The sequence below is a fragment of the Solanum tuberosum genome, unplaced genomic scaffold (assembly GCF_000226075.1).
Source record: "Solanum tuberosum cultivar DM 1-3 516 R44 unplaced genomic scaffold, SolTub_3.0 scf00091, whole genome shotgun sequence".
Taxonomy (NCBI): Eukaryota; Viridiplantae; Streptophyta; class Magnoliopsida; order Solanales; family Solanaceae; genus Solanum; species Solanum tuberosum.
The window spans coordinates 516,143-530,564 of NW_006239016.1; the positions used below are offsets into that span (position 1 = coordinate 516,143).

Below are 14,422 nucleotides of genomic sequence, written 5' to 3' on the forward strand. Positions count from 1 at the left end.
TCTACTATATAATAAATATAATATATAATATAGTAGATATCTACTATATAATAAATATAATATATAATATTCAAGAAAGTCCCAATCTTGAATATTATATATTATATTTGGCCCTAAACTCTCTTTTATAATATAGTAGAATTTAAGACTATTTTTTTTAGTTATATTGTAATTTAGTTTTTGTATTTGAAAAATAAATAAATTAGGCATCTATAATAAAAAAAAATTAAAAATTAGTGAAACATAATTAATAAACTTGACCAACAAAATAATAAATTTAAATTAGTCATTAAAATAAAATAAAAATAGTCAAAAAAATGTGTGAGGACTGAGGAGGATTAAATAAACTCATATAAGATTATATTTTTTAACAAAATATTTTTAAAAATTACATTAAAATTATTTTTTTCACTTCCGTTAGAGGAAAATGATATATGTGAACCATTTGTATAACGGTGGGGTATATATGAGTCAGTTTTATAACGAGAAACATATCAATTCTAAATGACAAAAATTGAGGAGTATATCAAACCCTTTTTCCCATAGTTCAATATAAATATGAGATGTTGGTAAGGTTTTTATATTTCCCCGTAATTATAAAATGAGCAACTTTCACATATAGGAAACATAAAAATCAAATTTGTATGCTATAGCTATAGTTTGTATAATTGCGCTCCTTAGCAAACTTTATGTTTGCTATGGAGCATTAGATTGTATAACTCGCTGGCTCCTCTTCAGATTTGTATAATTTCGCTGTCAGCTTCTCGTTTGTATAAATCGCTAGCAGCCTCTCAATTCAATTTTATGTGTTTGCATATCTACATAAAATTTGAATTAGTATACAATTGAATCGAAATAAAACGTTTGTATATCAAATCTCTCTCACTCACTGTAATTTGTACAAGTATATGTTCTTTTTGTTGTGCTTTTCAATTGTATATGTATATATGTGTAATATGTATATAAATAAAAATTTGTATTAGTTGAATCTGTATATGTAAACGAAAATTCATGAAAAAAATAAATTTTCTTTTTTATATACAACTATATGCCTGAAGCAGAGGCCATTTTCTTGTATACTCTATTTCTGAATCCCGCCAGTTTTGTAACAACAGCCAAAGAAGCAGCCATTTTCTTGTCCTTTCGCTCGGAGAAATTGATATAGCAAATTATATGAAACAGTAGTTGCGAATTGGAAATAAAGTAAATTATAGCTATAACATTTACTTTAAATGAATAGTTTGCTATTATATACAATTTTCCCTTATAAAATAGCACGTCAAAGACACAAGGGGTAACCTAACCCATACTTCAACACCAAAAAGAAAAAAACGTAACATATAGTACTATATTAGTAGTAGTTAGTACTTCTTTTCATAATTTTAAAAAAGAAGAGAAAATTATACCAATACAACTTTTTAAAAAGGTATTTTAAAAAGTTACATCTACTTTTAGAAAATTACATAAATATAATTTATTCTAATTTTAAAATTTTTAATTACATTATGTACAACTTTTGATATTCCTAAAATATCTCTATGAAATGCGTTAAAAAGGAAAACATTCATAATTAAGCATGAAAATTTCACTGAAATAGAAGACACCCCATCTATGGAATTTTACTTACACCTAATAAAACTTGACTTCCTTTATGTTGTTTACATATTTGTTTTTCTTGCTTCCATGAAATAGGAAAATTAACTCAATATAATATTGACCAGGAGATATGGTGGGAGCCAATAGAGGGTCATGCTAGCCTATGGCATGACAATTGGACTCAATTAGGGGCATTGCATAAGTACAACCTCTAACTCATACAATAACTGATGATTTTGCAGAAGTTAATCAGGTTATGAGCACTAATGGATGGAATATGAGTATGATAAAGGAAATGTTTGGGGATGAAATATGTCAGTAAGTGAATACCAACCTGGGGACTGGCCTAATAGGTAATGAGAGGGACAAACCATGGTGGATGCCCAACAGTAAAGGAAACTTCACTGTTAGAAGTGCTTGGGAAATGATGAGACAAAGGAAGGACAAGCAGAATGATATTATGTTTATTTGGGAAAAAGGAATACCTTTCAGAGTTTCCAATTCCTTCTTTGGAGAATGTGGTTTAAAAGAATCCCTATTGGAGAGGTATTAGTTAGGTGCAAAATTGTTGACTCTGTTGTCTGTGTTTGTTGTAACAGAAACTTTTGACCATTTGTTTGTAGCATGCCCAGAAGCCAATTTTTTATGGAGAAATCTGTCAGGAGCTGCAGGGATACATGGACCATTTATACAATTGAAGCAAACAATGGACAAATGGTGGGGGTGCTGATTGTAATGTTAAATTGAGACCTCTATATAATGCAGTTCCAATATTTATCATATGGCAGATTTGGAAAAGAAGAAATGCTATTAGAAATGGAGGAAAATTATCCAGATTCACTATGTTAAGAGAAATCAACAGGAATATTCATTTATTTGCTATGAATAGATATCCTTGGTTAGTTAATATCCCAAGCTCTTGGCCTTGGATGGTAAAGTTTTTTTAAGAATATAGCCCAAAGCTCTCTTGGAAAGTAGTAAGATGGAGCTGGCCTGCTGTTGGAGTGTTTAAATGCAATACGGATGGCTCTAGCAAAGATCAATTATCAATTAGCTCTAAAGGCTTTTGTGTGAGAAGCTGCCATGGAGATTTAATCTATGCACAAACTGATTGTATAACATTTTGCACTGCATTAGAAGCTGAAGTGAAAGCGTTTACAAGTGGTCTACTGTATTGTGTGCAAAACAATTATCTCCCTCTTGTGATGGAAACAGACTCACTAATAATTAAAAAAGTCCTTGACAGAATATGGGAATTTCCTTGGGGAATAGCAGTGGACACAAGGTGCATTATGGAGGAGCTAAAAGATAAGGAAGTGGTGGTGACACACATTTTCAGAGAAGGAAGGGAACAAACTGGCTGATTTTTGAACTAACTATATCTTCAGTTTTGCAGGTACAAATAACATTCAGTTTACATCAGTAGAAGACCTACCAGGACAAGCTCAAGCAGTACTTCATGAAACACCAAATCTCAGGATAAAGAAATGTCAAAATGCTAATTTCAATATCTAAAACAAAACCTTTGAAATAGAGAAGGGCATGAACAAAACATACAGCAGCAAAGAGTATATCAGGCCTACAACAGCATTTACACAATTGCAGAACACTTTAAATTAGACCAATTGTTGTTTAAAGTTGGTCTAATTCTGCAGAATCAAAGAGGTTACCTAATTAGCCTTTAATCGCTGCAGTGGTATTAGCTTCTCGAAGCTCAGCCTGCACGATTTAAGGTTTGTTAGGTAAATCTCCTTGATGTATATGTGACAAGCTCTAAAGCTCACTGTTTGTGTCGTTACCTTGCGGACAAGATGGACGACTGTTACGAGTTGAAGAAGTCTTCATCAGACAGGATCCATGGCGTTTGTGAGAAGTTTTGAACGCCCAGGTGGATGCCGCCTAAGCTCTTGAACATTTCGTCTTAATGTCGGCGACTGGAAGGCGGCCGGAGTTACTGTTCTTGGTGGAGATGCGTCTTTTTGCAGATTCCAAAGAAGAAGGCGTGGGTTTCTTTCCTACCTACTGTTTTAGTTTCCTTTTTGTTGTTTGTTTATTTAGCTTTTGTCTGAGAGATTTGGTTTTCTTTTTAATAATAATTAAGGGCCTGACCCATTATTGATCAAAAAAATAAAATAAAATATACAGTATATAAATAATATTAAATAATGTATTGTGCCATATTGTAAATTATGTAATTTAGTTAATAATGATAGATTACATAATATTTTGTTTTTTTACTACTCACTTAGTGTTAAATTAAATGTCTTAGTTTGTCTAGACACAAAATTTAATAGATAAAAAAGACTTCTAATTATTATAATCTTAAATTAATGATATTTACAATTTTTAACTTATCATGTAAAAGAATTATTATATTAAGTATAAAATAGAAAATTTCTTTTGAAGTAGTTTTTTTTTTTTTTTTTTGTATATTCTATATATTTATTATTATTTGTCACTTTTCGTTAAATAGAGTGACAATTATAATAGTGCACAGTGCAGTGAGTCAGTGACCCGTCACCAAAGTGTTAAGAGTGTGTGTTTCTCGTGGCATTTTTCATTTGTTGGTTGCTCTCGCATTTTATATGAATGTCAATTCTTGATTTTTTTCTATAGATTCTTGTGGGATCGTGAAAACACTTTACCCCTATCAAATTGATTGATGAATATGTTAATACCAAATTTCTTTGTTTTGTTCTTCAATTCCTTTTTTGTCTTTCTCGACCCATAGGCCATATATATGTTACTGTATTAACTGAAAGGTGCATTTAATTTCAGAAGTGGGTGATTTCTCTTCACATCTGGGTTTGATCTGAAAACCCTTTTGGTGGTATGGAGGTTTATAAGAGATGGATTAGGAGGAATAAAGATTTTGTGCGTCAATTGGATTCTATTGCCAATGTAAGAACCCTTTCTCTTTTTCTTTTTTTTTTTCAATTTAAAGCTCTCTGCTTGTTTATGGTGTGAAAACAAGAATGAAATTGGACTTAATTTTTAATATGGTGGATAAGTGTAGTTTATAAATTTCATTTCTGTGCCTAAATGGTTTTTTTTTTCCTTTCAAAGTTTGTAACTTTGAGTAGTTTTGTGTTTGTTTGAGCTTAACCGAAAACGATGACATACTTCTCAGCAGTTTGGATTTCAAATGTTTGGTAAATGAAACTAAGGATTGTTGGCATGCTGGAAAATCTCATCAGGGGAACTTACACATAATAGTGTGTCGATCTCGTAGATGTTGACTTTTTTGCACCAGGATAATAGGGATACTTATAGTAATTTGAATTTGAGGGTGTAGGCTATGGTTTGACAAATACTCGAATAATGTTAGTAAATGGTTTCTTGAGGCTTCTTTACTCTGTGAACCGAGCTGCTAGTGAAGCTCGAATGGGCAAGTTACCCCGAACATCAGTACTAGTTGGAGAATGTTGGTAACCTGGTAAAATAGTTGAGGTGCGCACAAGCTTTGACACCATCAGTTTTAAGAAAGATAGTCTTTCCTTTTAGCAATCCATTCAAAGGGTGTTAGAAGTAATTTTACATGTATAGTTAAGGTGGTCAGCTAGCTGCAGAAACTACAATTATTTGGGTAAAATGGAAAATATATTTGAATATTTTGTGTTTGGTATGATGTAAATCGTTTTCTACGGAAAATACTTCCCCAAAAATGAAAAATTCAGTGAGAAATGGAGAGACAGCAACATTCTATACAAGCCTAGAACAATTTTCCCAGTGTGCTCGCAATACCCACTTCAGCTTCTTTTTTTTCTTCCCTTTGTTTACTCTTAGTAGGAGTTCCTTGTTTACATTAAGACATACATTTGCCAATGACATTTTTCTGATGTCATTACTTTTGCGGAAAAACTAGATGGAAGGTATCATTGCTTGAGATTTTACCTTGTCATATTTCCGCCAAATTAAAAGATATCATAGTTTTGTTTTTCTCCCTCATATAGTCGATGCCTTTGCCATTTTCTATCTCTAAAATTATTTACAGTACTTATTCCTTCAAGTCTTGGTTGTTGCATACACAGCTTCCTCATACTTGACAGAGATAAAATGTAGTTGTCAGCAGAATATGTATGTACTAATTGTTTCCTCGTCATTTTCTGTATGTTCAGAATTTAACGTGGTTCCTCCCAGATGAGTTTGCTGAATCAGAAATTGGGCCAGAAGCAGGTTTTGTGAAACTTTGGTAACAATAGGCTTCTTTTTTCTACTTTTAGGACAGTTTAGAATATCTTTCAAAGCTGATTTCTTCTCTTTTGAATTGGGATCACTCTTTTCCATATTGTCTTTCTCGTGTAAAAATTTAGCAACTTTAATAGTATTGGCTTTATTGTAAAAGTTCTCCTTGCGTAATGTCTCATTTCCTATGGAGTATTACCTAATGAAAATTATGAATAAGGAATTACTTGAGAGGACAGGAAGGCTTTTATTTTAGCATTTTTCACTTTCCTTCCTATGGTTTTTATCCCCTTTTTTCGCTGAGCTGTCTATTCCTTGCAGTGTCATCCCTTGTAGGAATGATATCTACCGTGAACGAATACATAATAGAAACAAGTCCAACCGAGGTGCATACGAGATGTGCAGAGTCTTCTTTTATCCCTTTATCATTGTGCCTTACCTTGCTGAAAGACTTGGAAACATCAATTGAGGTTGTGGCTGAGCAAATTTATGGTGAAAAGAACAAATGGAATTTGATTGCCATAACTGAGGCTGTTAAGTAAGTGTCCCAGCTAACTTATTCATACTCTCCAAAAGATATGTTTGGTACTGTACGACTAAATCTTTGCACTGTTTATTTTCCTTTTCAGGGTTTGTATTAGGCTGGTTATCTTCGGGAAGACTGGGTACAAAATGCTTTTAGAAGGAGGGGAAACTGAAAATGGAGAAAATGATTCTGATTCTTTTAGTCTTCAAAAAACGAAGAGGCAGCTTGGTAAGCCTACAGGGAATGAAGAGTCTGGTATCACAAAAACACTTCATGCGCAAAACTCTGGGAATCTTGAAGACAGGGCAATATCTGCCTTAAGCAATTTTGGCAAGAAAGCTGCAATGCAACATCCACAAGCAATAATGGAACCTCCAAGTAATTGTTTTTTTTGTTCTGAGCTAAATTCAGGTGATTTGATTGTTTTTCTCACTTGCCTTTTAAATTTTTTTAAAAATGTCTTTGTAGGTAAACTAGCTGAGAGACCTAGTCTATGGACTTTCTTATCTGAGAAAGGTGTTCCTGGAGGCTTCTTCGTGACGGGAGAGATTTTGTTCATCATAAGGCCTCTTGTTTATGTACTATTGATGAGGAAGTATGGAACGCGGTCGTGGTTTCCCTGGTGCGTGTCACTGGCTGTGGACCTCATCGGAAATAGCATTCTCTCAGTTACATTGATGTCTCAACATAGCGGGAAAAATCAGCAACTTCAGTTTTCTGACTCTGAGAAGGACGAGGTTAGGATACTTTAGGATTTCAGCAATTTTCTTTCTCCTCTTACGGAATCTAAGTTCACTTGTACTGACCCTAGACTTAGCAGTTGATGCCTCCTTGGAATAACATCAGTTCTTCTTTAACTTTTTTCTTAATTTTCTCGTGTTAGGATCTGATTCTAGACTCTTGTTAGGTGTTGATTCTTTCTTGAACTGGACTGTGCCTTGTTTCTGTCTTAATCACATCGGTGGAATATTTCCCCTCTGGTTTTTTCTTATGCACTCCTCCATCATCAGGCAACCATGCACCCTACACTTCTTCTGTGCAGAATTTACCTACCAATGGTAGTGAATCCTGTTTAAATTTATATTTTGCATGCTGAAATAAGATGATTTTGTTCAACACTCTTATGCAGTTAAAAAGACGAAGAATGTTATGGGCATTGTACCTCATGCGAGATCCACTTTTTACCAAGTATACCAGGTAATTATGTATTTCCTTCTTGTTACATATGCTGCTGATACTAACTAATCCCTTCAACACGAAGTCAGAATCAAGTAGAATGGTGCTAATGCCATCAGTTATTGCAGGCAAAGACTTGAAAGCACTCAAAGGCTAGTGCAACCCATTCCCATTCTCGGATTTGTTGCAGGTATGTTTGAAGATATTTATGGAGTTCAGCTTTTCCCTTACAATATATTGACAATATCTGATCTTGAAATGCAGAAAAAATAATTGAAATTCTTATTGGAGTCCAAACGCGTTACACGTACATATCTGGTTCATAACAGGGGGAAGCTATCAGGAGAAATTTGAAGCGTCTACATGTAGACATTTGCAGTATCTTTTCTTTATTCCTTTTCTTGAGGATTTGGGGAGAGTTACTATACATCTATGTTGTCTTGGCAGGCTTATGCAAAGTATGTTACATCTATGTTGTCTTGGCAGGCTTATGCAAAGTATGTTACATCTATGTTGTCTTGGCAGGCTTATGCAAAGTATGTTACATCTATGTTGTCTTGGCAGGCTTATGCAAAGTATGTTACATCTATGTTGTCTTGGCAGGCTTATGCAAAGTATGTTACATCTATGTTGTCTTGGCAGGCTTATGCAAAGTATGTTACATCTATGTTGTCTTGGCAGGCTTATGCAAAGTATGTTACATCTATGTTGTCTTGGCAGGCTTATGCAAAGTATGTTACATCTATGTTGTCTTGGCAGGCTTATGCAAAGTATGTTACATCTATGTTGTCTTGGCAGGCTTATGCAAAGTATGTTACATCTATGTTGTCTTGGCAGGCTTATGCAAAGTATGTTACATCTATGTTGTCTTGGCAGGCTTATGCAAAGTATGTTACATCTATGTTGTCTTGGCAGGCTTATGCAAAGTATGTTACATCTATGTTGTCTTGGCAGGCTTATGCAAAGTATGTTACATCTATGTTGTCTTGGCAGGCTTATGCAAAGTATGTTACATCTATGTTGTCTTGGCAGGCTTATGCAAAGTATGTTCCAAAATTGTCAATGTTTCTTTTTAGTATAGTCATCTAGTATCCAAGAAACCCTTTTGGGTTTCTCTGATATTGTCAAAGTAGATTAAACCTTTATCATAAATCATTACTGAAATGAATGATTCAACAATTACATCTTAGTGGATGCCATGTATGTACAAGTCATCCTCTTTAGCTAAGAGCTTGATCCAAGTGCTTGAACTGAAATACTCAATTTTTTACAACAAATTGCATATTCATCAACAATCTTAATCTATAGCAGCTCCATTGTGAAAAGATGCACACTTGTAAAACAAATCAATTACATTGGAACAAATTAAAGAATTTCACATGTGTGTGTATACAGAGTACTTTAACATGCATTTAGTTGGTGACAAGCCAACATAAAGATAACTGCTGTAACATTTCTTTGGCCTGGGGTTGAAGAATGAACAGAGCTTTAAAGAGGAAATGGAAAGCAGGAAGGAGAGTAGGAACGTCGTATTATCCATCTGAAGCAGTAGCAGGCCAGACACTGGTCTCTCTATCTTGGCTGTTCCCCCAAGGAATTTCCGAACTGAAATAATAGTTGTGGCACTCTCTTTCTTCCTTAGAGAAGGAACTTATCCTTGAATTTTTGCATCTTTTCCTCAAAATGCAGTTTTCCTTGGAATCTTCCTGCAAGAAAGCAGCGCAATAATTATGAATTTTCGAATAGGTAGGCCAACATTATTTATCTGATATCTGTATGAAGGTAATATAAGAAAATTCATCATGAGCTTCATGCTTCAGTCTAACTAACTTGGAAGTCTAGAGATTATTTCATATTCTCCTTGCAACCTCATCCTGTTTGAACTTTCACTTCTCAACAAACTTGATTCCACATTCCACCAAATTTCCATCTCCAAATAAAGCAAAAATATTACAGAAAAAAGCACATTAGTAGACTTGGCAGCCAATATGTCCAACATCAAATGCCATGTACATAAGAGAATTGGTAAAGAATACTGATGTACATATACGAAAGGAGTAACTGTAAATGGCTTTTCATTTCATCATTGGTGATGCCACCCAACTTTATGTCTGTCCTCTGTTTTGGTGAGGAAATAAAGAAGATACATCTAAGACCTGTAAAACTGATGGGCAGACATGATTGAATTAAGAAATGAAAATAACATGATCTGTTCGTCTATGCCAAGGATAACAAAAGAAAATCCGACATACACTTCTAAATGAGCTCTTCTACAAAGATAGTACTTTCGTACAAAATGAATTATTGTACACAATTGTTCATCAAGTAGAAGCCAAATATGTGTTATGCAGTTTCGTTAACATGTACAGGCAGTCTGAGTTCATTTCCAGGCCCAGCTACAACAGCCTTCAACCAAATAGAATAAGATCATGAAAAGGAAGTCTAAACTACTGTTTGGAAGAGTACCTGGTGGATGATCCTGTCATATAAAGGAAAATATAGACGGGAAATCAAGCTACTATCTTTTTATAAGTCTCTCAAGGCTAAAAGAAATTCAATCAGAGAGCTGGATTTTGCTTGGGAGGAGGGGTGGCCCATGGGGAAGAATAGCAGGTAAATATTTGGTAATCTTCAATGCTAGCAAGAGAACAAAACTTTCTTCTCGATTTCATGCACAAGCATCCACTATATTCTGCTATTAGCAAATAGCATATACCGAATACTTTATACAAATATATTATCAAATAGTTTAACCAGTTCATAAAAGTGAAACATCGAGACAATGCATGTGGGTCATCACAGGGTCTGCAATCCACAGAATACAAAATGTGTTCAACTTCCAGAAAGCTATCACTATTGAAACAATGTTCATAAGCAAAGGAGACATACATAAGTACAGATAATTACTATTCTAAACTCCCACGAACAAGAAAATCTGAGTAGAAAAAACAATGATGAGACAGAAGAGACAGGAGAAGGGGCTATACTACCTTTCCAATCTTGTACAGAACATTGCCATGCTAGTATAAACAACTTACTCTTTCAAATCAGAAGAAAAGAGGGATAAGAATGAGCAATATATAGATATCCAACACTCCATCCTATCATCCCGTAAGCTTAGAGAAGGAAAAGATGTTGAGTATGTGGTTCCTTCTTAAAAAACATATTTCCGATCATCATCCATGAATTACCAAGATATCACTTGGTACATAGATATACGAACATATCATTCAGGAAAAATAACAAACCACAAGAAAAGTGTCAAAGTTACAAGAAAAAAGACGCTAATGAAACGCAAACATTCCTGAGACTGCGAAATCAGTTCTAGACTGGCTTTATATACTACAGAAATGGAAACTAGGGAGAAAGTAATGCCCAACTCAAAACTATCTCTGCTTGTACAAGGAGGACGAAGGATGAGCATCAACTGCCTTTGAGCCACTGCTTTGGTTTAGTTCAGTCGCTGGAACAGTGTTAACAAACTGATGTGGTGGAGGCTTAGTGTTTGGCAACCCCATAGAGCCTTCCAAATATGGTGGTGGCCTATAAGCATCACCATTTATGGTGTTCGGCAACTCCATAGAGCCTTCCAGTTTTGGTGATGGCCTATTAGCATCACCAGGTATGGTGTTTGGCAAACCCTTAGAGCTTTCCATGTATGGAACAGGCCTATAAGCATTACTGGGTATGGTGTTTGGTAACCCCGGAGAGACTTCCAAGTACGGTGGTGTCCTATTAGAATCACCAGGTATGGTGTTTGGCAAACCCTTAGAGCTTTCCATGTATGGTGCAGGCCTATAAGCATTACTAGGTATGGTGTTTGGCAACCCCGGAGAGACTTCCAAGTACGGCGGTGTCCTACTAGAATCACCAGGTATGGTGTTTGGCAAGCCCTTTGAGCTTTCCATGAATGGTGCAGGCCTATAAGTATCACCGGCTATGGTGTTTGGCGTTGATGGCCTATAAGCGGATCCATAAAATTGACCAGCATGACTTCCTATTTGCCCGGGTATGCTATCAACTCGATTCCCTCGATGACCTCCAGCATATGGAACTCCTTGCGGGACAACATCCATGCCTGCATGAATACTATTAGCACTTGCTGATATACCTGCTCCAGGTCCACCAATGGCCACACCTCTCACTGGTCCTGCCAGTGAATAACCAACATTTTCATGAATTGAGCCCGCAACAGGTCCATGCAATACCAAAGGTGGCATAAAATAACCATAATTGTGGCCAGCAGTTCCACCACCTTCAAACAAGGTGTTATTGCTAATGACATTACTAGCAACTCTTTGATGTTGTGGCGGCCATGGATTTGAAGAATGTGAGTGTTTCATTTCTTTGTTGCTCAACCACACAGTTCCATCCTTTTTTCTCTTATGCGATCCATGTGCTATCTTCTTATCAGGTATCTGCTTATTGAATTCAGCAATTTCTTTCTCCAAACTCGCTATTCTCTTGCTGATTTCCCATCCGGGAAGAACTTTTGAAGGATCAACCTCGTGATTTCTCAAACATTTGATGATCGATCTCAGATCACCTAAGTACTTCCCTTTTGCTACAATATTCCCTTGATGTGCACTTTGTGATCCATTCATGTTGTCAAATAATTTTTTGGACTCTCTTATAAATGTTGTTAAAAGTGTCCTAGGGTTAAATTTGTCCTGCATTCCAACACTATAGACAATATGAACAGCTTTAATTACTGCCTTGTTCGCCACCATTTCCTCTATTATTTCTGGAAGCTTCGCCATGAGAGCGTTTGATCTTTTGAGTGCATCAAAACTCCACTTAAGGTTACTTACCTGAAGCAAAGTTCTGATATTCGCATTTGTAAATTGATCTGGAATCCCGAAACCCCCAATAAAGAAGAGCAAACCTCGGGCATCAATTTCTTGAAGCTTTCCTCCTTCAGACTTCATCCTCTCCAACCATGCTAAAGCTGTTTGCTCTGCCTCTTCCTTCACCCAATTCTCAATCTCAACTCCCTTGTCACAGATTCCTATCATTAACAAGAAGCATTCCAAAAGTAATACTTTAGCCTTCCTTCCCCGGCCCAAAGGTGATTCATTAGCAAACTTCTTGCCCGCTGTAATATAAAACTTACCGATACAATTAAATACAAGGGTTGCAGGATTGGGCGAAAGTCTCAATGCCTTACGGACTTCTTCACGCAGTCCACGAAAATTTGAAATATGTGTTGTCATATACTTCCGCAAACCACAATGGTCCATCGTTTCGCAGAAGATTTCCAACTCTGAACGGGGAGATTTCAGTTCTGAACGAGGCGATTTCAGTTCTGAACGAGGCAATTTCAGTTCTAAGTGAGGCGAATTCACTTCCTCGCCTTCGTCTTCACCTTCGCCCTCGCCTCCCTCCACTTCCTTCTCCTCTTGCTGGACTTCTTCTTCTTCTTCTAGGTCTTCAGAGGGGTCAGATTCCCAAGATGGTTCTGGCTCCGGGGCCGGGGCTGAGGCTGGGGTTGCAACTGCTGGTGATGATGAGGCAGGTAAAGGTTGAGGGGGTAGCAGCATAGTGTTGATTGAGGTTTGTATTGAATTAATGTGTCGTTGTAGATCATTGAAGCATTGTTGGAAAGCGGTGAGGGAATAGGAGAACGTGCGGAGATTGTCGGCAGTTATCGATACCTGAGAATGTGATGGTTGCAATTGGGTGGCCAACGGTGGCTGCGACACCGGCGTCGCTGTGGCGGAAGTATCCATCGTATTCAGCGGAGGAGAAGTGAGTAATTCTTTACCGAGAATTGGTACTGTTAACCCTTTCCTTTTTCTTTTTGGAATTGTGATTGATGCTACCAAAGCCTTGTTTGATAAGGAGTAGAAAACATATTTTCCAACGTTTTCCACGTTTAGTTGCTTAAATATTAGTACTATATTTCAAAAGTTATTTTTTTTTTTTAGAAAAAGAATCTAATGAAAACAGTAAAAATAAATTTCATAAGTGGTAAATTATACATTAATTGTGTCTTCTCCGCTCTCAAGCATACCTTATTTTAACCCATGATATGTTTAGAATATTAGTATTTTTTTTATGAGAAAATGGCTAAATGAGCACCCAACCTATTACCGTATTTCCAATTACATACTTATACTTTACGGGGTCTATTACCTTTCTGAACTATTTAAAATTAAAATTATTACTTTCCTAAATGCCTATGTGGCAAAATGAGTGTATTTCACTCTCTTTGAGAGAGTGAAGACCAAAAATAAATATTAAAACTTTATGTTTAATATTCTTTTCGCTTTTTTTCTCCTTAATTTGTTTCTTTTTTTAATTTTTTTAAAAAAGGAAGTCAAATTAAAACACCCAAAGTAATTGAAAAATCAAAACAAAAAAAAAGCTACAGAACAATTTGTAACTAAGCTCCTTTCTTCCTCGGAACTCCAAGCAACGGTCCAACACCGCCGCATTGATCTGGAAAATCGAGGTACATAGTTGAAGCCAACCTCAATCATACCAAACTTGAAACTCCTATGAAATTGTCATCTATATAACTCCCATCACATAGATCTGCCATGGAAATATCACAAAAAGCTTGTATAAATTTCATCCAAGACAACTATCTCATTGCTAATTTCTTTTCTTCTTCTTAGCAACTTAGTAGAGCATTCATGTCAGCCATCAAATTTCACCATCACGATCTGAAAATCACCACCACAAATCATAGATAGAAATCTCCTTCCCACTCTCCATAATCAAAATCTATTAAGGGTCTGTTTGGAAAGCCACTTGGTAATTGGAATTGGTGTAATTACTAGGGTAGTAATTATCAACCTAATAATTACACTGACCTGTTTGGTTGCCACAGTGTAATTACACTGTAATTACACATGTCATGTTTGGATGCCACAGTGTAATTACACATGTTCTGTTTGGATGCACAATTGCAATCATAAAATTATAATAAATTTT

The 14,422-nt window shown here is 35.8% G+C and overlaps 3 protein-coding genes and 1 long non-coding RNA gene across 6 annotated transcripts; 2 read left to right on the top strand and 2 right to left on the bottom strand.

Moving 5' to 3' along the window:
- Positions 1–2,353: 2,353 nt before the first annotated feature.
- On the bottom strand, positions 2,354–3,634 carry LOC107060626 (uncharacterized). The gene is made up of 2 exons (XR_001473442.1): positions 3,396–3,634; positions 2,354–3,315 (listed from the first exon to the last, which is right to left on the bottom strand). It is a non-coding gene; the product is annotated as an uncharacterized lncRNA (long non-coding RNA).
- Positions 3,635–4,125: 491 nt separating this feature from the next.
- On the top strand, positions 4,126–8,686 carry LOC102601260 (peroxisome biogenesis protein 16-like). Of its 3 annotated transcripts, XM_015308719.1 has the most exons (9): positions 4,126–4,266; positions 4,375–4,497; positions 5,715–5,772; positions 6,103–6,319; positions 6,411–6,685; positions 6,776–7,044; positions 7,437–7,504; positions 7,612–7,673; positions 7,748–8,686. In XM_015308719.1, the coding sequence occupies exons 2-9, from the start codon at positions 4,429–4,431 to the stop codon at positions 7,807–7,809; spliced, it is 1,080 nt and encodes a 359-aa protein (XP_015164205.1). In that variant the 5' UTR covers positions 4,126–4,266; positions 4,375–4,428; the 3' UTR covers positions 7,810–8,686. The 3 variants fall into 3 exon arrangements, with proteins under 3 accessions (XP_015164205.1, XP_006347232.1, XP_006347233.1); XM_006347170.2 differs by having other exon boundaries at positions 4,126–4,497; XM_006347171.2 differs by lacking the exon at positions 4,126–4,266 and having other exon boundaries at positions 4,457–4,497; positions 5,715–5,788.
- Positions 7,870–8,769, top strand: LOC102600912 (uncharacterized). Its single transcript, XM_006347169.2, has 2 exons — positions 7,870–7,911; positions 7,951–8,769. Exon 2 carries the CDS (start codon positions 7,955–7,957, stop codon positions 8,570–8,572), a length of 618 nt encoding a protein of 205 aa, XP_006347231.1. The 5' UTR covers positions 7,870–7,911; positions 7,951–7,954; the 3' UTR covers positions 8,573–8,769.
- A 721-nt stretch (positions 8,770–9,490) lies between these two features.
- Positions 9,491–13,317, bottom strand: LOC102601815 (uncharacterized). The gene is made up of 2 exons (XM_006347172.2): positions 12,597–13,317; positions 9,491–12,491 (listed from the first exon to the last, which is right to left on the bottom strand). The coding sequence occupies exons 1-2, from the start codon at positions 13,210–13,212 to the stop codon at positions 10,870–10,872; spliced, it is 2,238 nt and encodes a 745-aa protein (XP_006347234.1). The 5' UTR covers positions 13,213–13,317; the 3' UTR covers positions 9,491–10,869.
- Between the last annotated feature and the right edge of the window lie 1,105 nt (positions 13,318–14,422).